This window comes from Charadrius vociferus, unplaced genomic scaffold (genome assembly GCF_000708025.1).
Source record: "Charadrius vociferus isolate BGI_N301 unplaced genomic scaffold, ASM70802v2 scaffold213, whole genome shotgun sequence".
Classification (NCBI taxonomy): domain Eukaryota; kingdom Metazoa; phylum Chordata; class Aves; order Charadriiformes; family Charadriidae; genus Charadrius; species Charadrius vociferus.
This window is the reverse complement of record NW_009647828.1, coordinates 4,511,709-4,535,643: the sequence shown is the minus strand read 5'-3', so window position 1 is coordinate 4,535,643 and position 23,935 is coordinate 4,511,709. Positions and strand designations below refer to the sequence as shown.

The 23,935-nt window shown below is 41.1% G+C and overlaps 1 protein-coding gene across 1 annotated transcript; it reads right to left on the bottom strand.

The window, feature by feature from the left end:
* Positions 1-4,414: 4,414 nt before the first annotated feature.
* KRCC1 (lysine-rich coiled-coil 1) lies at positions 4,415-12,692 on the bottom strand. The gene is made up of 7 exons (XM_009882558.1): positions 12,689-12,692; positions 11,665-11,771; positions 9,883-9,990; positions 9,619-9,793; positions 8,637-8,885; positions 6,972-7,086; positions 4,415-5,210 (listed from the first exon to the last, which is right to left on the bottom strand). The coding sequence occupies exons 1-7, from the start codon at positions 12,690-12,692 to the stop codon at positions 4,415-4,417; spliced, it is 1,554 nt and encodes a 517-aa protein (XP_009880860.1).
* Positions 12,693-23,935: the final 11,243 nt, after the last annotated feature.

Here is a 23,935-nt window from a genome sequence, read left to right as displayed (position 1 = left end):
TTGTAAGCATTGATGAGATCCCCTCTCAGTCTTCGCTTCTCCAGGCTGAACAGACCCAGGGCTCTCAGCCTTTCCTCATAACAGAGGTGCTCCATTCCCTTGATCATCTTTGTAGCTCTCTGCTGGACTCTTTCCAGTAGTGCCCTGTTTTTCTTGAACTGGAGAGTCCAGGACTGGACACAGTACTCCAGATGTGGCCTCACCAGGGCAGAGTAGAGGGGGAGGATGATCTCCCTCGACTGGCTAGCCATGCTCTTTTTAATGCATCCCGGTATACCATTGGCCTTCTTGGCCACAAGGACACATTGCTGGATCATGGTCAACTGGTTGTCCACCAGGGCTCCCAGGTCCCTCTCTGCAGAGCTGCTTTCCAGCAGGTCAACCCCTAACCTGTACTGGTGCATGGGGTTATTTCTCCATAGGCGCAGGACCCTACACTTGCCCTTGTTGAACTTCATTAAGTTCCTCTCCACCCAACTCTCCAGCCTGTCCAGGTCTCACTGAATGGCAGCACAGCCTTCTGATGTATCAGCCACTCCTCCCAGTTTTGTGTCATCAGCAAGCTTGCTGAAAGTGCGCTCTGCCCCCTCATCCAGGTCGTTGATGAATATGTTGAACAAGACTGGACCCAATACTGACCCCTGGGGAACACGGCTAGCTACAGACCTCCAACTAGACTCTGTGCTGCTGATCACAACCCTCTGAGCTCTGCCATTCAGCCAGTTCTCAATCCCCCTCCCCATCCACTCATCTAACCCACACTTCCTAAGCTTACCTATGAGGCTGTTATGGGGGACAGTGTCAAAAGCCCTGCTGAAATTGAGGCAGACAACGTCCACTGCTCTCCCCTCCTCCACCCAGCCAGTCATGCCATTGTAGAAGGCTATCAGATTGGTCAAGCATTACTTCCCCTTCGTGAATCCATGTTGACCACTCCAAATAACCTTCTTTTCCTCTACCTGCTTAGAGATGACATCCAGGATGATGTAATCTGTCAGAGTACCTACCCTTCTACACCATTTGTAGATGAAAAAAGAGGCCTTGGAAGAATTCAGTACTTGATCCAGGCGATCTGGTGAACCACGGGGAGAGCCAAAATTGAAATGCAGGAGTCTTTGCTTAAGCCCAGCTTTAAACAGCAGTTTTAACCCTGGTTTTGTGCTTAGCTTGCCTTTTCATATACAGCAGCTCTTTCACAAAGCCACGCAGCACACAGGTTTACTGAATTTCTGAATTCGACAGATCAAATTTAGTGCCGTTGGGCCTTCACAGAGGAACCCACATACCTGCATAAACCACCATTGACTCCAAGGGCTCTCCAGTCAGATCTGCAAGTCTATCTCCTCACGTGTGACAGAAAGATCTGTGATTTAATTTGTTCTCAAATCAGAATTGTAATGCTTTGGTAGTTTTAACGGGAGGAAGAGATGAGCAGAATTAGCTGTTATTACAGCATGGGTTCCTTTGCTACTGAGAAGTGAAAAAAGACATATTTACAGTAAAGGGTAAATAAAGTCATCAATCTCTGTGCCTAGTATTTTAAAATGTCTAGCATGTAGATAACTATTGGTACAAATGTGAAAGGCTAGGAACAAGGCAATCAGGAAACTCATGAACGATAATAATTATTTATGCCCTTAGAAAATTGGGTATCACTTACCTAAATTAGAGCTATAAGTCACTTCTGCTAGATGAGAATCTGCTATGTCTCATTTGCAGCATTTACATCACAGATTAATCACTGTTTAATCAAAATGTGGCAAGAACACTTCTTTGGGGATCTTATCTTTCACGTTTGATACCAAGAAACTTTGTTTAGAGCTGTTCTATGTAGTTTATGCAACAATTTTACAGTGGGTGGGCAAGGAGAGCATGAAGTGCAAATAGAGATTTGGGAATGCTCACTGAAAAAAACAAAAATATCTCTCTGTTTTGCCAACTCATGCTTTTACCATATTTTCAGAACTGTTAATCTCCTTCTCCTGACTTCCAAAAGTGCAACTCTTATTTCAAAAGCAAGTAAACTGGTGGTTATTTCCCTTCAATTAGTCTGTTCCCTGTGTACAAGCGGAGTACTACACCGTGACCTTTCCCTCTGTTGGAGGTCTAATTATTTTCTTAGACTGACTTCCAAAGGAAAGGAGGCGTACGTGACCATACTGGAGCAAGGGTTCCTTACTAATAATTGTGAAAGACACTGGCCATGTTTGTACAGCCCTATTTGTCAGAGTGGCAGAAATATCACAGAGATCCTACAATGCCCCTAGATGTGCTAAACTAGGTGTCCTGGGAGAAGAGAAAATCATTATTTGTCTTACATGGGAGACAAGCTGCGTTGTTGCCCATGTTATTCTCACAGCAAAGAGTATATACAGGAGAGAGCAATTGAAAACCTCCCGAGTTACGCTGTAGGACAATACAAGCATCCTATAGTTGGCAGCTTACAACAGCTCACAACTGTCATCAACAGTTAGCAGAAGTAAGTTATGATTGAATCCGCTCTCTTCCTAGGTAAATAACGAGAAAAGCCGCTATTAATGTGTGACTTGAGACTCCCTCATTAGACGAGCAGGGCCTAAGGAAAGCCCGTGAATGAGTCCTTGTAAGGACACAGAAAGGCATGTAAATCCTGCGTGAGGAAAAAGAGCCACTGAAGAAAGCAGAGGCGTTATCAGCCTGAAACAAAGACCAGGGGAGATCAGAAAAGGGAACCAGAATAAGGACCCTGTGTGCACTTTGAACTTAAAGCTGAATCCCCATGGATCTCTGACGTCAGGTTCCTGAGACTCCCTGAAAGCTTGTCTTTTAGAGGATGGACTACGTTACTTCGTGGTTCAGATGCTAACTACTCAGATTTGTAACTTTATCAACAGCAGGAAACATCTAAATCCAAGATTGCAATCAACCACAAAACACAAATCCTTAAAAAATAAAGCAGACGATTACACAATTTTCAGGGCTTTTCAACCTACTTCTTATACCCGCAACACTAAAACTAAGACAAATCAGACAGGATTCAAGGTTTGAGGGCCCTGGTCTCTACTCCACTGTATGCCACAACAACCCACAACAGAAAATTTCAGTTGGGTAGATTTACCCAGAGCAGCAGCTCAGCACAGGTGCCCCCACAAACAGACTCTAACCCAGTGGAAAGCGCATTCTAAGTGGTGCAAACCAACAGCGTGATGGCTTTCAGATCCCACATCAAGGCTCAGAAAAAGCTTTCTTGCAACCCAAAGGCATTAAGAGAGATGCTAAATGTTGTCTTAGGATTTTGTTTTTAAATGATCACTCTTTAGATCACTCTGTATTTACTCAATGCAGCAGCTTTCAGTAAGACATCACACCGGCTTCAAATCCTCTACACAACCCCAGCTCTGCACAGTCCAGGCAGACAATGCAACCTCCTTCTTCCTCTCTGGCAGCCTCCTTTGCCCCAGGACCTGTAGAGGATGCAGCATTTCCAGTGTTCATGGCTCATGGAAGGTCGCAACTGAGAGTCCTGGGAGCAACACAAGAGCTTGAACACTATCATCTGAGTTTCTCAGTTAATTCCACACATGTAGTACATCTGTGCTTGTGCCACAATAGCATAAATCCATATTGTGAATGAACGTCTGGTGACACGGCATTTAAAATGGAAATACAAAGCTGTTACTGATTTTTCAGGGTATTGTTTGGATCACAAATCTAGCTTCACTCTAACATTTTTTCTGTACATTACTTTGAGTGAATGAAGCAGAAAACAGCCTCATGGTAGCAATTAATTTTGCATATTGTACCTTTTCCGTGTTTCTTAAAAACTAAAAATCAGGATCACAATGAGAAAAATCTACTAGACAACTTATATCTGACAACCAGTTGCATGTTTAATAGACTCATTTTCCACTCAGAACTGGGTGACAAAAAATCCAAACCAAAACAACCCCCCCAAAACCCCAATAGCAAATAAGATCTGGAATCAAAAGCCTTTCACATTCTCCTTTTAAATCTGCAGAGAAATGGTTACAGACATGGCTGGGAACACTGTAGTGCCCTTATTTATCTTATGAGTTTATGTATTTTCCTAGAATTAGAAACCTCAGTAGTAGGCATCCTTAACATTAGGAAGAAACTACACATTTTGGTGAAATTCCAATAGTATTCTGTGAGCTACTGACCCTTATTTGTGATATATTCCAGAAGAGATTACAGACTTTCAAATTTGCATCACTGCAACAGCTGTTGTATGTGTAAGATGATTAAAAAATGATGCCTACCTACTGCCCCAAAAATTCAGAAGACAGACTTTTTCTTGCTTCCAGATTGGAACAAAAACTTTCCTTAAAAACCCCCCAACAATCATAGCATAATACAAAATAGTTAAGAGAGTCTACAAACAGAATCAACTTCTTAAAGCTAAGCAAAACCTTTATCAATAACCCAAGACAGATTCATCCCAAAGTAGCTCCTCTTCTCTTTTGCCATCTGTCTGTGGCTTCTTTTTATCCTTTTCGTGCTTTTTGTTCTCTTTCTCAGCGGAGTTTTCTTTAAGTCTTTTGTCTTTATAAGGTCTTGACTTCTTTTCATTTACCAAGTCTATTTCAAATTTAATTCTCTTTTGCTTCTCATTCTCTTTTCCGAAATCTGCACCTTCACTATTTTTCTTTCTTTTCTGCTTTGTGGCTTCTTTCTTGTACTTCAGCTCTTCATTGACGTATTTCTCCATCTCAAAATGTTTTATCTGAAATTTCTCTTCTTTTCTGTAGGAGCTGGTAGAAATTTCAGCAAGGATAGATTTGTAGCAGTGTTTAGATTCTGCAACCGATAGGCTGAAGCTCTTATCTCTGATGGCAGACACCTCAAATGCTTGTTCTTCTTTACAGTATCCCTTGTTATAGTGATAATTAGGTGTCTTTTCTAGTGCTTGCTCAGAAGCTGATGGCCAGCTCGGCGTTCTATTTTCCCCAGTATTTGTAGGTGACTGGGTTTCTGAGAAAAGGCTGGAACACTGGCCTGGTTCACACTTAAAATTTGAAGCTCTAACCTCACCAAGGTCACCTTCTCCTTCAATGTTTTTATCTTGAAAATCTTTCTCTTCTGCTTTTCCTAAATGTTTTCCTGGCTCTGGACCTCTAGCTTTCTGAACTTTACCATCATCCATTAATTCACCTTGAACGGAGTCATGTGTTTTCTTTGATTTCTTCTTGAGATTGACAAGCACTGTTTCTCTGCATAAATTGGATAGAAAGCCTTAGTTATTAATACTGACCAATTTACTTAGCATCTGTTAAGTTAAAAAAAAAAAAGAATCTTATTTCCAGAAATAGAAAAAAAACCATATCCCAAGTGTGTTGTTCTGTGTAACTACATGGACCCTGTTACGCATGATCATTATCTGTAAAGTGAAAGTTACAGGGAACAGATTCTATTCTTTGTGAAAACTGAAAATCTGGAATAACTTAGTGAAGATCAAATGACTTTCGTGTGACATAGGTGCTGCTAGAATAAGGTGTGTTTAAAATGACTGCATAAATTTTTTAAAACTACTTTTTAAAAAGAAAATTTGAGATTCTGTCTCATTAATTAATCTCCAACTAGCTGCAGTAAGAAGGAACTATATTATATACTGACTGTCAAGTAATAAAGTTACTAATTTCTTTATGAGATTCATTCTATTGAACAGCTGCAGTACAGTAATTTCAGGCAAACTGTATGACTCTATAACAGAAACAAAACAGAACAGAAACAACCAACCTAGATTGCTAAAAACCCCAAACAACATAAATGTGCTCCTGAGGCAAAACTACCTATTAGTTTACATTCTACTCTCCCTTTCCCCAGGCCGGAGAGAAAATGGTTAGATGACCAATATACCCTCTACGGGAAGGGCCGCTCTGAAGACCTATCCCTTAAATGTATCTTGTTCTGCCTTAATTCACCAGCTTTATACATTCATTTTGTTAAACTATAGATAGGTCTGTAGCAGTTCCTTACACTCCTGTTTTTGGGGACTCCAATTCTGTTGACTAAACAAACATTTAAAATCATATAAGTTCTATTGCGCCTTCACTTAAAATATGCCTTATCAAAATGCTTAACACGTAAGAAATTTTGATATTTAGCCTACTTGCACAGCAACCTCTAAAAAGTACACCTTAAATCACCACAATATCCATTCTGCAATTAACACAGTCTACAAGCCCTCTTCTGGGTAAAAGAGAAAGTACAAGAGCTGTCATCTATCCCATAAATGATCTTATGCCAAGTGTAAGATGCATGTTGATGAATCCTGAAAGCAACACAATTGATGGAGACACGGCACTTTTGGGGATTAAGGTCTTCTTCACCCTGTCAGTAGGAATCATAGAATGATAGAATCATAGAATGGTTTAGGTTGGAAGGGACCTTGAAGGTCATGGAGTTCCATCCCCCTGCCGTGGGCAGGAACACCTCCCACTAGACCAGGTTGCTCAAAGCCCCATCCAACCTGGCCATGAGCACCTCCAGGAATGGAGCTTCCACGTCTCTGGGCAACCCGTTCCAGTGCCTTACCACCCTCAAAGCACAAAATTTCTTCCTAATATCTAATCTAAATCTACCTTCTTCCAGTTTAAAGCCATTCCCCCTCAGCCTGTCTTTAAGTTCAGACCACTTCCTTCTAGACTGAGCACTGAAGATGCTGTACCAGAAGAGGTGCTGCTGTCCCCAGACAGCACAATAAGTGGGAAAACCATACATGTCTCAGGACCTTTCCCCTGTGGGTTGTCATTGAAGATGCAACTGCGGGAACTCTAAGACTGAATTTCAGTCACAAGTATGATGTTTAAATGGACAGTGCCCCTTTAAACCAGTAAACCAAGTAACGAAAAAAAAAACCCAAACAAAACCAAAACCCCATGAAAGTCACTTAACAGCAGACAACAGGGCTAATGAAAAAGTGTGAAAGTACAAACTACAGAGGGATAGTAACAAAAGACTTATTGACTTACTTGATCCGGTGCTTATTTCCTTGCATGTGGGACTGGTATGTTTCTATAGATGTAAGTGTGACGTTACATACAGAGCAGATGTAATAACCAACCCCAATAACTGAAAAGAAGGAACCTGTAGGTTAGAGAGACTACAAATGAAAGGCAAAACTCAAAGCACGTCACAATCCCATCCCATGCAAGAGTCCTAACATAATGCTCCCATAAACAATGTTTATAGACAGATGTAAAATCTCGGCTGCAATTTTACACTGGAATAATACTTATGAAGGGAGCTGGTGAGGTGTACGGATGCAGTGCAACCAGTGCAAACATTAACAAAGAGTATTTCTGATGACCGAAGTGATCCAAGATAATTCCGGTAAACTGTTGTCAAGTGCTGATGAGAATGTACTGTACTGAAAATTAAATGCTATTGTAAATACCTGACCCAAAGTAAGCACCAGATACCAATCCAGTCAGACCAGATTTAATTAAAATAAGATCAGTGTGAACATTAACCTGGTCCAATGTTCATGCAGTGTTGGCTCAATCCTGTGAAGATGCTGAGGGAATTGTCAATACAGTACATTATGAACATGGTACACAGAGCCTCAGGCAAATATAAGGTATGATCATATGAGGAAAGCCCTTGTGTTTTGTAGGTTGTCATTTTCTCCTCTCCTACACACTACGTCATCCATAGACCTAAGTATTCTGAAACCAGCGAGTAACCTTTTTCCCCATGCAAACCCAAGAGCTTCATCCATTAGCAAAACACAGCATTAATTCAAATGGGCTATTGCGTTGCATCAAACAGTAATATTGTTCAAATTATAGCATGACTTAATGAGAGATGTTTGATAGCAACAATGACTTTTGACTATCGGGTAGGACTTTTAATTCCTTACTAAAGAAAGGATTGACAGTTCTGTTGCACAGGACCAGATGACATCCTCTCAAAATTAATGAAAGCTGCACAGCAACAGGGCCTTGGCTTTGGACATAGTGCTTGAGCTGGACACAGTCCTGATGGGAGGCTAGAGTACAATGACTTTAGGAAATAAATTTCCTTACGTGGGAAGACCGAAATAATTACAACAGTTTCATGAATAAAAGATTAAGAGAAGACATGACACCAGTTTTCAATTATTTAAAGAATGCAACAAAAAGGAAACAAATGACGCAATTCTTGTGTCTGTTTCTTATTCTGTGCACAGTGAAGAAACACACTGTGCTCAGAGAGAGCTGAGTTCAGCGTCAGTTTTTAAAATCAAGAAGGTAACGATCAAGAAGTCCTGGGAGATGTTCCTTATGAAGGTTGTGGAGTTTCCAGCTCAGAAAGTTTTTAAGAACAAGGTGGATGGATATCTTAAGAATGACATAGGTACAACTGATCCTGGCCTTGGATTTAGGGGACTGGACTATTTTCTGTGATAATTTGAATTTGACTGCAGAACTTGGTGAGGACTGGATTTGGGTCTCCAAGTCAATAAGAAATATTTTCCAACCTACAGCTGCCAGAGGCAGAACTTCATCAGTTCATAGACCAAACAGAAAGGAAGAAATGAACTTGTTCTGTAACACAGGAGAAGACTATCATTTCAGATCAGTTCCTTGAACAAACCAGAACTGAGTACTCGAGCTACACTCAGAGATTGTAACACTTGCTCATGTTCCACTTACCAGTCGTGCCGGATTCTACAGGGACAGCTTTGTCTCCCAGTTCCTCCAGTATCTTTTTCCGCGCTTCATTTCTTCTGTGTTTCTTACCAACATAATGCTGCTGGGCCATAAGTGGATTATTGAAGGGAGCACAGCAGAGCTTGCAGTACTTGTCTGGATCATTTAACTTCAACGTTGTGTTGGAGGATGATGAAGACTCTTCAGCATTTGAAGGCAGCAAGGGCTTTTTGGCCAACGGCTTCTGTAAAGCTGGAGACGTAAAAGTAGACGATAAATGTGCTGACAGCACAGCTCATGAAAAGCCAATTCCATGGAGCAAACCAGGTGACTGCAGAACTACAGACCTGCTGGGTGCTGAACTACTTGCAAGAGACTATAAAATACCTTAGTCCTTGCAAGGCTATGAAAATACAGACTGATAAGGAACACAGAACTGGAATACTCAGAAACCCCACCATTAGATACCTACAAAACAGCTGTGTTTGATGGCTGGTCACTCTAAGGTCCTTCTGCAGTCTAAGAAGAGAGATTTACGCTGCAGAGGGTGATTCAGAGCACATACGCTATGCTCCATGTTTAAATACAGTTCAGCAACTTGTACAGGACGAACACCACTTAAGTGTTGCTCGTGGATTAATTGTTTTTTAATTTCTTATTATATTAATTTATCAGAGGAACATCTCATTGGGACTGCAGTGAACTCTCAAAACAACAATAAACACCTTTCATTAATAAAAAATCAGAAATATTTGCCTTTAGTTTTGCTCAATGAAAGATATGGAATTTGAAAGCAAGGTTCCATGGCTTCAGAGTTGCACAGGGTAGTATTTTTGTTTATTCACCTAAGGAGTCACCACATCACAGCTCCACAACTTTGGCAGAATAGAAAGGCATAGACATGGCAAGTGTAGGAAGATACTTCTCTATATTTGTTTCAGGGAGTGACAGGAAACACATGTAAAGCAAACTATTTAGTTCCTACCGGAAACAGGCTGCGTGCTCTGTGCTGGCACATGGGCTTGGTCTCCTGATAATTGCTTCAACTTTTTCGCATGGATCTTTCCCAAGTAGTGAGACAAAGCAACAACTGGGGAAGTAAAAATCACGTTGCAGAGATTGCAGTATTTGTTTTTGTCCACTACTCCACTCCTATCCATCTGCAACCAGGCAAGGGCAAGCTGAGTTACTAGCACTCACTGACGTATACAAGAAAACATTTTATTTGGCGATGAAGAGGAACAGTCACCTGAAAATTGATACAATTGGTTTTCTTCTGTTTGTCATGCTCCTGCCTCTCATCTTTCTCACCATGCATTTGGACGTAAAGACGAACTTTCTGAGCATGTTTTTTGCCCTGGGAAGAGACTAGAATTATTCCTGTTTCAGTAACAAGGACCCAAGCAGTGACTGGGACTTCATTCATCAAAAACCGCTTTCAACGCTTGCCAAATTGTATTTGTATGAAGCAGAGCCACAAGCAGACAAATGCCAGCTCATGTAACAATACTGTAATCAATACTATAGTACTTAGCATTACTCATAATATTTTGCCTCAAGCACTCCTCAGAGTCATCTACTCTCAACTCTTTGGGGGAACCCAAAATCCTGACATGTTCCCTTACAAACAGGGACACTAAAATAGGCAAGGAAAGGAACACAGCCATGCCACCGACCAAGTCTGCTGTGCTTGAGGGACTTGACATCCAGACCAATCCATGCCGTGACACAGAATAATGGCAGGCAGCACAACTTAACTTATCTTCCTAAATAATAAGTCTAGTCTCCCCACACAGTCAGTGGAGAGAAACAGGTTTCCCTGGAAGCTGAGTTAAAGTATCTCAAGCTTGGAGACAGTCTATGGAGATTTCTTACTTTTCTACTAATGATACAACAGTCCAGGTAACTAAAATTAGGTGTTAACATATACTTCCCTCAGATGTAATTATTTTTCAATTCTTAGATGCTCTCTGAACCCATAACCTTCAAACTTGTGCACTTGTAACGTACTTACCCACGTGCCACACTATACACGTGGGTATCACACACAGTGGTAACCTACAAAGCAAAACAAGAAACTTGTCTTCTCTGACCTGGTGCTTTTCAGATGTCTTTTAAGGATTCTGAGGAGCACTGCAGGATATTATGATATTATAATCAAAGAGAAAGAGGACCTATCATACCTGGCTAGACAATACAAGCACAACTGAGAAGAACGAGTCAGTTATTTGCATCAATTCATTTTGCAATGGTGAAGTCAGGTAACTTTACAATTGCATCTATTATCCTCAACTGGATTTTGATCCGAGAAACAGAAAATCGAATTGAGGGTTTGAACTCCGTGAAGTTCTGACCGTACAACTGCTGCCTAAGCTAAATCAAAGTAAGGAAATACACCACCTTGCAAGACCTGAGTCTTAATAATGTGAATAGCAAGAAAGGCTCCTGATAGCAACTAACATTTTAAACTTTAACTTTTGCAAGAAGAAAGAAAAAGCCAGAAATGTCTGTGCCTGCAAACATGCACATCCTCAAGATCAAGTTTCAAATTAAAGCATACTTTCCCATGTCTACAGCAATATCCCAAGGCATGCAGTTGGTCCAAGAAATGCCTGCAGCATGATTCATACAACCTGCCTCAAGCAGACACTGGTACACAGAGCATCACATGTGTATCATTGGGTGAAGGCACCAGAAGGCATGACCTTGATCCTCTATAGCTAGCACTTCCCCATACCATATGTATGTTCCGGCTCACGTGGTACAGATCTGCTTCAACCCCATATACAGCATGGCCTGAACTTGCTCAGCTCCTCCTAAAATTATGCTGCAATATGCAAGTGATTGCCCTTCACTATACTGAACCCACAAATTTCACATTCAAGTCTGGTTCGTGTCTAAGCCTAACACAAGCCTTGGGAAGCACACTATAAAAAGTTGTAAGTGGCCTTTTATAACACTACGTAAAAACCCCAAACAAATACACCAAAGCCCCAGTGCTTGCTAGGAGAAATCCTCCCTTCCAGCCTACCTTATAGTGTGACACCCTTTGAGACTCGAACTGCAGCACTGCCCTGCAGACCTTACAGAAAGTGTTGGTGAAAAGGTCTTTCCTTGTTGCCTCATCTAAAATGTCATCTAAACGGAAAGAGCAAAAGACAAAAATCAGCCAGGAGTGAAGACAAGTTATATTTGCATGGTTTTCCTTGAATAAAATATCAACGACTTGAATATTCACACACAGCACAAGATGAAGAAGCCAATATTCATCCACTGAATCACACCATGACGCCTCACTGTGCCTTCATAGCAATGCTGTAAAGCAACCTAAACCTTCCTACTTACAGGAGTATTGCTCTCATAGACTCATAAAGTATTACTATAAGAGCATGTAGACTTTAAAAAAAAAGAAGACAGAGACTCTTCATTGGATTTGCAGTCCATTTCAAGTAAAGCACAATGTCACAAATACTTGATTAATGGCTTAAAAAGAAGAATTTTAACTGAACTAGGCCACACAGTTAGTTAAATAAGGGAATACTCCTTAAAGAAGAGGTTTAAAGAAAGTCTGGAAATAGCTCAGTAGATAAGAAAAGCTTCTGAGACCTCCTGGCCTAGGAAGGTTGTACCTGTGCCCCATATGCCGATTTCACTGATTTAGTCATGTGGGAAAAAACTGCTCCAATAGCATATTTTGCTTTTTTTTGCCCTGTTCCCAGTTAACTTATGGCCTGTACACACTTTAATACATACTAAAATTGGCCCAGGCTTGAAGCTATTTCTGAACAATTGCATGTGCAGGCACATTGGATCTGAGGGGGGACACTCTAACAAGCACTTAAAAGTAGTGCCAACATCATGTCAATTAAGAGAATTAAAACCACTCTTCAAACGAGCATAGCTGTGCTGGCAAAACCCTCACAAAGATAAAGCTACATCACCACCCCAGTTCTTTCTCCTCTTAATAAACTTTAATTCATTAAGGAAACCAGTTTAACTCATATTGCTTGAAACAGTTCTCTGGCACAGGCTATGCTTTCAGGGTGCAAGTTTACCCATTCTACTCTGCCACAAAATCTTTTTCTGAGCTGACAAACCCCAAGACTACTTGTTTCTTTTTCATCCCCAGTGGGTCTCGCTTCAGTTCCAGTTAAGCTACAATTTTCTTTTTTGGCATACCCTGCTCTTAAATATAAGCTAAAGTTAAACCAGTTTAAAGCAAAAATAACGGAAGCCACATAACTACACAGTTCAACTAAATTGTGCTCTTCAAATGAAGCGGAGGTTAAAGGGAAAATATTGGGGAAAGTATTGTGATGCCTTAACTGAGCTTACTCTCTCTAAGTTTACCCAACAGTCCATCCTGGAAGACTCATGTGGAGCAGCTGCCTTTCCGTGCTTTGCACACAGCCTGGCGAGACCGTGGGGAAGGAAAGCATCGCCCCCTGTGGTCTTAAGGCTCAGTACCAAAAGGCATCTAGAAACCCATAAAGGCAATCAGCCTTTACCCTTATTTCTAAGGACTGTTCTCTTGGCCCCTTACCGAAGAAAAGTCAAGTCCAAGGGACCATGAAAAAAACAGAATGAAATACTGTGTAATGTGTCCTGTAACTCTAAATGACGGTACCGAGTTGTGGGATGATCGGTTCACAAATGACTAAGGGAGGACTAAAGTTTACCCCGTCCCCTGCATTTGCCCTCGACAACATGACTGCCCTCTTTGCACAAGTAAAAAGCCCCTTAAAAACAGAGCACAAATTTCAGTACAAGCTGTATGACGTATTTTCACCAAGCCATTATCACCCCAGGAATGTGGGTCCAGTGAAAGCCTGAAACAAGGAATGCCAAACTGCTTTGACAAACCAACATTAACACCTGCGACCAGCTGAAAATCTATCAGCAGCTCCACAGGCACTGACAAAACCTGAGGAATGGCAGATGCAGAGATCTTTCTCAGACTGCGTGCATGTTTAATCCTACTTTGCCTTCCCAAAGCAGCATTCCTGAATTGTTTAACTTACAGATCTTAATTAAAGCTGGCTCTGATGAGGGTTTTGGCTGAGATTGCCACAACAACCGGGTGCCAAAATGCTGCTGTCTGGCATGGTTTACCATCAGTCCCTGATATAAGAACTAATTTTTTTAATAAAGCCTTTATTTTCATGAGGTACAATGGCCAGATGACTAGTCCTTTAAAGTTTTGTTATTCTGTAGTCTAAGTCATCCAGAAATCTTCAATATTCTACAGATATTGATTCACATAGCTTAGCCTCACAATAAACGACTTGAATCCACACAAGAAAATCCAATAACTTGGTTCTGGGCATTAGCTGAAAGCTCATCTTGCACCTGAAAAGTATGAATTGCCAATGTTTGTAGCAGAAAAAGCCACTTACAAAGGAAAATTACACCAGTTTGCTCAAGTGTATTGAACTGTAAAAACATAGCTACCTAGAGAAAGATAAATGGAACAATATTCTCTATTAAAAAAAACAGTAAGAAAAAGCAAATTGCAATGCAACTAGGCACAAATCTATGAAATAGTACTACCATGGGCAGTATTCACTATATTTCAATTTGCATAATCTCTCACTGGAAAACAGATCTTTGTTTCAAAGACAGACTTCTTTATATAAGAACAGTATTCTATTCATGTTGCCTTGACTTAGCAGTGAACTGCACAGCCTTCTTGGCAGACAAAACCCAACCAAGTACATGCTACAAAACCCCCCCTAAAGAACACTGTAACATGAAATTAAAATTGGGTTTTTAATTCACCTTTTTCCTGGCTGACCACTGCAATGAGAAGACTGGGTTATAGGGACTAGTAGTCTGGCTGTCCAAGTAACTCCTATTGTGCCTCTTCGAGCCATCCTGAACCCTGCTGTGTCCTTGTCCTCAATGGCAATTTGCAGTAACTGATGAACTGCACTAATATATATTCTAGGGACAGTTTTAAATACTGCTCTTCATTGTTACAAGAGTCGTCTTCATTCTTCAATATTGTAAAAAGGCTGACAGGACTTGACTTACTCTGATTTTTTCTTCTTTGTAAATTTATCACATCTTCTTAGTTCTCTTTATAGTATTGTGTTTTCTATTTCTCATTTAGTCTTTCAATTTTCACCTAACACTGTTGTCCCTCTGTTTTGGCTCTATCTTTTCTCAAGATAAGGTTATGTTTCTACGGCTGAGTCAGCAGTGATGAACTACATCAGCTGCAATAATCTCAGTGAAGCCTCCTACCTCAGTCTAACACTGGTAGCACTGTAAGCTCAAGAACTGGTTTCCCCCAAGAGAAAGAGATCTACTAAAATAAAAACACAGAGTTCACAACATTTGCCTTGACTTTTGAACCTTACAGATCTGCTCTAATCAGTTTTTCTGCATGGTCACAAGATGACCATTGACCCCTATCCCATGAAACAGGCAGGGCTCCCAAACAATAATGTGTCTGAGGAACGCAAACCATGAGCATGGTAACGTAACCTGCTTTAAAACGGAGCTCTTGGCATTCACCTGCTGTTATATTAGCAACAGCACGCGAGTTCAATTCCAGCTTTGTCAGTTCAATACAGCAAAGCACAGCATAACCCTGTCTGCTTTCCTTAGACCAAACAAGGGCAGAACATCCTGTTCCACAAAAAGGATACAGCAGCTGCTACCAAGCAGGTCAGAAGCACAGCTACCTAGCGCTTCTGAAAATACGGGGTAGCCACTTTTTAAAACCCTGATTTAGATAGTACCTCCACAAAATATCAGAACAGCCATCCCCTTCCTGGGCTTCCAAGCGTCTGCCATGCCAAGAGCTCCTGATGCCAGATACAGACTGGAAAGCTGCCTTCCTATACAGCCTGCAGAATTAATAAGTGATTACTGACTGCAATATCATGCAACCTTGCCCTAAACAATGCTCTGGTTCTCCCTGCCTGTTTAGTCCTTGCCCTCCTTCCCGATACAGCCAAAGAGAGCTCCTTACCAATGATAAATTCAAAATTATCTGGATCTTATATAACTCATCTCATGCGTATCAAGAGTCAATCTATATTCCTTCTCAGTTTTGCAACACTATTAATTTATAGTAGTCATCCAAGATACTTGGGCATTTTAATAAAGGGCTGCTTTACAATCAGATTCAAATTCCAGATGGATGCACCAGCTCTGGTCATGTTTCAAATGAATGCTAAGACTGCTTGCTATTCCACTACTAATGCCCCAACCGCCCAAGCTGCTGTTTCAGTAGTGTGGATTTATAAAAATATATAATTATTGATAATTCTGGATGTGTGTGTTAAAATCACATTGCAGGACTGCAATAAAAACAGTTCACTCAAGACCTAAGGATGAGATCAAGAAAGTGAACGTCAAATATGCAGATATCTATGGAAAAGAATCACAGAATGGTCAGGGTTGGAAGGGACCTCTGGAGATCATCTAGTCCAACCCCTCTGCCAGAGCACGGTCACCTACAGCAGGTCGCACAGAACGGCGTCCATGTGGGTTTTGAATGTCTCCAGAGTGGGAGACTCCACCACCTCTCTGAGCAGCCCGTTCCAGTGCTCTGCCACCCTCAAAGTAAAGAAGTTCCTCCTCATGTTTAGATGGAACTTCCCATGTTCAAGTTTGTGCCCATTACCTCTTGTTCTATCACTGGGCACCACTGAAAAAAGACTGTTCCCATCCCCCTGGCACCCTCTGTAGTATTTTATATTTCAAAGGACTCTTCACAAAGTCTGTGAAAAGATGAAGGACCAAGTTTTCTTGTGCAGTGGTTGTGTGGTTCACTGCCTGTGGAAGGAAGACTTAACTGTTAATGTCATTCAGTTGCACCCAAAAGTGACTTAAAGCAAATCAAACCCTAAACTGTTCAGTGTGAGGGTTTGACTGGGAGACCCTGGGTCTACTCTCAGCTCTGCTGCCTGCTTGTTAAACTTCGTCAATATCCTTAAACATACATTCTCAAATGTAGGCATGTTTGTATCTAGGCATTTAAGCTTGAAAACTCTGTTTTTAATTTCTGTGCATCTCCAATTCCTGCAACAATACCATGGGAGAAATTAGTTACCTACTGCAAAGGGATGAGTTAAAACTAATTCTTATGAACACAACTGTTCCTCATTTTGATGGGTCCTGTCAATATTATCCTAAACAACAGAATTGGCATGAACAATGTCACGTTAAATTATTGTTTTCAGTTAGGGTATGAACAATCTTGATTTAAGTTCCTTGGTTTTCTTAGAAAACAAGTGTTTCAAACCAAGTGCTTTTCTAAGTGACTCCTGATGCCAGCATCTTGCCATTTAAGTATGAAATAAGTAGAAAGTATCAGAGAAGGACACAATTCCTCCTTCCCACCTAAGCTGCATTTTACAAGCTACCTTTTGAAAAGCACTCAGTGAGCTACTGCCAATAAAACACACCTCCGCTAAAACTCACTGTGGCAGGGGTGTTGGAACTAGATGACCTTTAAGGTCCCTTCCAACTCCAACCATTCTATGACTCTATGGTGGCTGCTCCACACTTGCATAAGAGGGAATGTTCCTCTTTCTAATGGTGCTGTGGCATGAAGAGACTGCAAATCCCCCCAGGTCCTAGTCAACGTCAGTAACACCAGCTCAACTTTGCAGGGATCAGAGTATACTGGAACTTTGAGCCTGGTGAGCTACAGCTGTAGACAGGTACATACGGCCAGCCCTGAGCATGCACAGCAAAGACAGGTCAACCCAGCCTAGGAGGAGTTACGATCTTCACATTCCAGATGGCAAACATATACCTAATACAGAAGGGGCAAAAAGCTGTGTAATCTTAATTCATAGTCAGTAGTTAAAGATAATAGTATGGTTCCACAGGGGGAAAAAATGAGCACGTTTTCAGATGTTTGCAGACTAGAGAAGAAAACCACTGTGCAAAACGATCATGTCTTCTACTCCTCTTCGAAGAAATACAGTCAGTGTATGCGCTGCATTGCTGTTTCCTCTCAGTGAATGTTCTGGTTCAGTTGCCCTTGGAGTTCTGCTTCATAATTTTATTTTTTATGATGTCACGTTTGAAGCTTGAGATGGAGATGCAACCTAATAATTTGATTCAAATCTAATGTTTTAATGAGTTGGTTTCACTGTTACAAGTCCTCCATCATTAAGACAAGTTACGAATCACTGAAGATTTATTAATTACCAAAACCCACTCAAACTTTACAAAGACTGGTACAAAGAAAGTTTCCTGAACACATCCACTTTCACTCTCATAAAAATGACTTCTCATTCTTATCTCCAATGCGACTTTATAAAAATGGCTGAATAAATAGAAAAATCTGTTATTAAAGCAAAAGTAGATCATAATTATAAATGTATGCTTAAAACCCAGAGTACTTTTTATTGGTATAATTTTCTGACTCACATCTTCTGAGACCGTTCAGAAGACACAGAAGCTGAATACATCATATGAAGTGAAATTAAAAGCAGTCTGACGTAATAGCGAATAACATAGGTGAAGACAGAGAACATCAAGCATCACCTGAATATTCTTGCTCATTCATTTAGCATTTATAAAAATACTTCTCCAGAGATGTGTTTTATACAATTATTTTTTTAATGGAGAGAGTAAACACAGCCTAAATCAATAGAGAATGAGGAGCAATCCACAGGCAATGAAGAACACATTTTTAAAATGAGATCAACTTGAATGTTTTAATGTTCAAACGCTGAAATATGGGTATAAGGGCAATGGAAATTGCAGGTGCTCAGCATCTCTCTTAACAAGAAAACGGAAGCAAATTAAATAAATTTTTAAAAAAATCAAACTAACAGAGGTGGATTTTGGAAATCTGGAACCAAACAGGTTGCCTAATAATAATAAATCTGACTCTTAGTGTCTGCATTGAAAGGTAATGATTTGCTTACTGTTTCTCAATGCTCAGTTACAGTCTTAGAAGCACACCCAGAATTTTTTAATTATTTTTTTTAAATCTTCTTCAGTGGAACAGCAATTCATTTAAGGCTTTAAAACACTGATGTGAGAAGGCTCAGGGACATTTTAATGTTATTGTAATTGTGTATTTTACTACTCGAGAGTTCAGGAATGTCTTTTCTACTTTAAACATTTGCTATCTCTTTCTTGCTTTTACGAGGTTAATTGTAGAGGAATCTTTGTGGCATGCCATGCAGGAAAGGCAGGGAAAAAAGCCTGTCCTCAGGGCAGTATAAACATGGTAGGAAAAATACTAACATTAATTAAAATATCAGAGACCAGGTAATTTGAAAAAGCCAGTTCAGCCCAGGATTTTCTACCACTTGATTAAAAAGGAAATGCTCCCAGCTTCAGTCTATTATTAATTTTTTTTTCCTAATTCTTGAGGGTAGAGAAGACAGAAAGCAGAATGTAGTAAAGTCTAGGCTAGACAAATCCCTTAAGGCAAAGGTATAAAATTTCAAGTTCAAGGTACTAAACCCACAAAATGACACAGCCAAATTCTGCCCTCGAATGCAAACAGCAAACATAGCATTTTAATGAGAAATAGATGGATCTACATGAATCAAGTTCAAAACCTGAAAGTTCTCAAGAGCAAATATTGACACACGTATTTTCTTATTTTCACATGGCTGTCTCCAAGGCACATCTGCACAAGCAATGGGGTTAGCACATCTTACCAGGCTACCACCTGTCAGCCTCACAGTAACTGAGTGTGCATGCTGAAGCCTGTCCCAGCTGCAAAGTAAAACAGGTTAATTTACATCACGTGCACTGCATTAATTTGCTTTACTCTGCAAGCAAGAAAGGCAGGAGCCTGCACGCAGTCAGTTATCTCATCTCAGCCGACTGGCTGTAACTTTACATGATGTGCAAACTCTAGTGCTTGTAATCAGGCAATCATATTCCTACTCTGTAATAGGATGAAAGATGAACAAAAGCTTGAATACTTAGAGCATCAGCTGTCTGAAACTGCAGGCGACAGCACTACTGAAATCCACCGTCACTTTTGGTTGTGGTACAGCAGAAAAGCATGATCACTATACAGTAGGAGTAAGAAAGCAATCTTAGAAATAAACTCAGATATCCACAGATATCTAACATAGAAAGGGCAGGCAAAGATAACAAACTTTAAAACCCTTATCAAACACACTGAACTGTAGTATTACAGCACTGTATTCCTATATGAGGAAGGGAGGCTGAGACAGACAGATTTTGATTTCGGCAGTTAGGTGAAAGATGTTTCTCCAAGGAAAACAACACTGTAGTAGCACTAGATTTTAATTTTCCCGGCGAGTTTAGTCCCTGAATATCCTTTTGAATGGTTTTGTTTTGTTTTGAAAGCTTGGGTGATTGTAAAAAAATGAAATGCCAAACTGGCCTCTGTTGTTCGGAAACAAAACACTGCATGTTTCCATAAGCTAGTTTCATTACACAAATGGTAAGATTTTTTTCCCCAGAGAATACTATAACAAGTTAACTTACAATCATTTATATGCACCTTTGAATACTGTATGTTATTGCAGATTTGGCTAAGACACATGGCTAGGCCCGTACGCACGCACAAGGCCTTTGAAGTGTACAACCACCCTACCAGAACAGGGGTTAAACCCAGCATTGCCCAAACCTTCTCAAATGCACAAACTAAACCAAAGCAGTGCTAAAAGCCTTGATGGCCAGCTGGATCTGTGATCTGCCTTGACACACAACAGAAGCAGCTCGCAATTGATGTGAAACATAATGCTCCCCCTTTTGTCCAGGGTGAGCAAGTAACAAGACACCTTTGCCTGCTCTCTTAGTGCTCTGAACTCAGCCAGGACACAGAAATTAAGACTGAAGTACAATGTATCAAGCAAAAAGTTGCTTCTTAAAAAAAAAAAAAATAAAAAAAATGTCAAATCACTTTTGCTCAGGATTTCAGAAAACAAGTCTTTTTTTTTTTTAATTTCTGTGAGCACAGTTTGATCCAGCTGTGCTGTACTTTTTGAAACACACCGTCAAAACATAAACAGGGTTCAACTGAAGGTTGATTAAGTCTATGCTGGGTGGTTGGTTCCTTCTGAAGGAAAATCTAATGCGTTAGACCTAAACACTACCGGATGAGCTGTTAGTTTCCTTGCCAAGCATTAAGCTATTTCCTTAGGATAACAGACTCTTCCCTTTCCATTCTGTCGTGGTTTAACCCTCCTTGGGTCTTAAGAACACATAAGAAATGCACCTCCCAACCCCCGCTTTGCAAACTCTCTGAGGCAGGTTAAGACAAGTTACTTACCCTTCTGCCCAGCCCTCTTCTGACATATAAACGCTCTCATATGGTAGTGTAGTAGTTTGTGCAATGTTATTTCTCAGCCTACTTTCAATGCTATTTAAGAGAGGCTTGTGGAATGCTGGATGAGAAACATATAATCAGTGAATTTGTACCTGATTCTTTTTTTCCCCTCCAGTAAGTGAAGAAGATGCCATAGAATCATAGAACCATCAAATTGTCAAGGTTGGAAGGGATCTTTGAGATCATCAAGTCCAACCATCAACCTAATACTGCCAAAACCACCACTAAACCATGTCCCTCAGCACTGTGTCTACCTGTCTTTAAAACCCCTCCAGGGATGGCAACTCCACCACTTCCCTGGGCAGCCTGTTCCAATGCTTGACAAACCCTTTCAGTGAAGAAATTTTTCCTAATATCCAATCTAAAACCCCCCTGGCGTAACTTGAGACCATTTCCTCTTGTCCTATCACTTGCAACTGGTGAGAAGAGGTCGACCCCCACCTCTCTACAACCTCTTTTCAGGTAGTTGTGGACAGCAGTAAGGTTTCCCCTGAGCCTCCTTTTCTTCAGGCTAAACAATCCCAGTTCCTCAGCTGCTCCTTGTAAGACTTGTTCTCTAGACCCCCCATCAGCCTTGTCACCCTTCTCTGAACATGCTCCAGCACCTCAATGCCTTTCTTGTAGTGAGGGGCCCAAAACTGAACACCGCATTTGAGGTGCGGCCTCACCAGTGCTGAGTACAGGGGGACAAGCACTCCCCTAGCCCTGCTCACCACACCATTCCTGATACAAGCCAGGATGCTACTGGCTTTCTGGGCTACCTGGACACACTGGGGGCTCATATTCAGCTGGCTGTTGACCAACACCCCCACATGCTTCTCCGCCCGGCAGCTTTCCAGCCACTTTTCCCCAAGCCTGTAGCACTGCACGGGGTTGTTGTGACCCAAGTGCAGGACCCGGCGCTTGGCCTTGTTGAACCTCATAGAGTTGGTCTCAGCCCATCAATCCAGCCTGTCCAGATTCCTCCATAGAGCCTTCCTACCCTCAAGCAGATCAACATTCCTGCCTAACTTGGTGTCCTCTGCAAACTTACTGAGGGTGCACTCGATCCCATCATCCAGGTTGTTGATAAAGATACTAAACAAAACCAGCCCCAGTATGGAGCCCTGGGGAACACCACTTGTGACTGGTTGCCAACTGGATTTAACTCCATTCACCACAACTCTCTGAGCCTGGCCATCAAACCAGTTTTTTACCCAGCGAAAAGTATACTCATCCAAGCCATCAGCAGCCAGTTTCTCCAGGAGAATGCTGTGCCAGTGTCAAAGGCTTTACTGAAGTCCAGGTAAACAACATCCACATCTTTTCCCTCATCCTCTAAGTGGGTCACCTTGTCATAGAAGGAGATGAGGTTTGTCAAGCAGGACCTGCCTTTTATGAACCCATACTGACTGGGCCTGGTCACCTGCTTGTCCTGCATGTGCTGTGTAATGGCACTCAAGATGATCTGCTCCATAACCTCCCCAGGCACTGAGGTCAGACTGACCGGCCTGTAGTTCCCCAGACCCTCCTTCCAGCCCTTATTGTGGATGGGCGTCACATTTGCTAACCTCCAGTCAACTAGGACGTCCCCAGTTAGCCAGGACTGCTGATAAATGATGTGTGGAACAGAAAAGGAGGGAGAGGGGAAATTAGTCATTTATAACACGAGAGCACTATATACCAAGTCTTGAAAAAGGATGCATGGTTGTAACTACAGATTAACTACACTCTTAAAGGTACTGAGGGTTTTTATCTTGTTGACACTGAGTCAAAAGAAACCCTTAGGCTAAAACAAAAAAAAATACCCAGAGGGGTGTGTGTGTGGGGGGGGGTGTCTGTGTGTGAAGAAATTAGCAAGAACTGTTGCCACACAACCTTTCCAAAGCCAAAAGTTACTGCTAATTTTTTTAGGAAAAGGATACCCTCCTTCCTCAACAGGCTATCAAAACAGAAATTACCCATAAAATCCAGTTCCACAGCTCTGTTTGGCACATTTATGAACTGACAAGCACAACCAGCAATCCTTGCTGTGTCTGGGTCACAACACAACCTGTACCAGCTGTGCACTAAAAATAAGGGTGTGAGCTACCTCTGAACACTGAGAATTTAAGAAATGCAACCTTCAGTCCCCTAAAATCCCTTGAAATTCCCTGGAGGTCAAAGTACTTTTAAACTTAAAGGCCTTGTTGCTAATGTACCAAAGCACATTTTGGAGTTCAGGAACTTGGCAACTCAGTTCAAGAAATGTGTGTGAAAAATGGAATTTAAACCTAAACGAAGCAAGACCACATTCCTAACTTTCCTCAAATATATTCCTTTGAAGACCATAGATACTCGTGTTGCTTCTTTCCTCCTTAAAATAGCTGGCGGCTTTTTAAACAGATTCATTCCACCAGAGTTATTTCTGTTGTAGAGTACTACTAAATTTAACTGACAATGGGGAAATCTGTTAATGGATGTTTTACATATTTAACAAAAGCCCTTGTTTATTGCTAAGTGTGTGGCCTTTTTTTTTAAGCTTGATTTTCATTATACAACTGCATAGTCAATGCTTATAAACCACTGACCAAAGCCTTTCAACGTGCAAATATTTTATACCCATTATGAATGACTTGGCCTTTCAACATGCAAGTATTGTATACCCGCTATAAAATAGTTGGCATTTCTGGAAGCTCAACGCTGCCTTTTTTTTTTTTTTCGGTTGCTATTTATGAGATTTCAGGAGAGGGCATGGGAAGTTCCCAGGGCTCTACATTACAGGTCTGATGTATGAAGGTAACCTGGTTGTCACCTTACTGTTCCATAAGCATGAGATTAGTTTATGAAGCTACAGCAAGACCCCTCTGCACCAAAAAATTAAATGTAAGACTACCTTTTACAAGCTGCATATCAAGCAGTTCACGAATTTCTGCCTTTGGCATCAAACACCCATTGCTTTTCAATATTGGCACCATGAGAACATACTTTATTTCACAGAGGGAGCCGCTCTACCACGTCTCTGCCGTGTTCTGACAGGCCCCTGTCA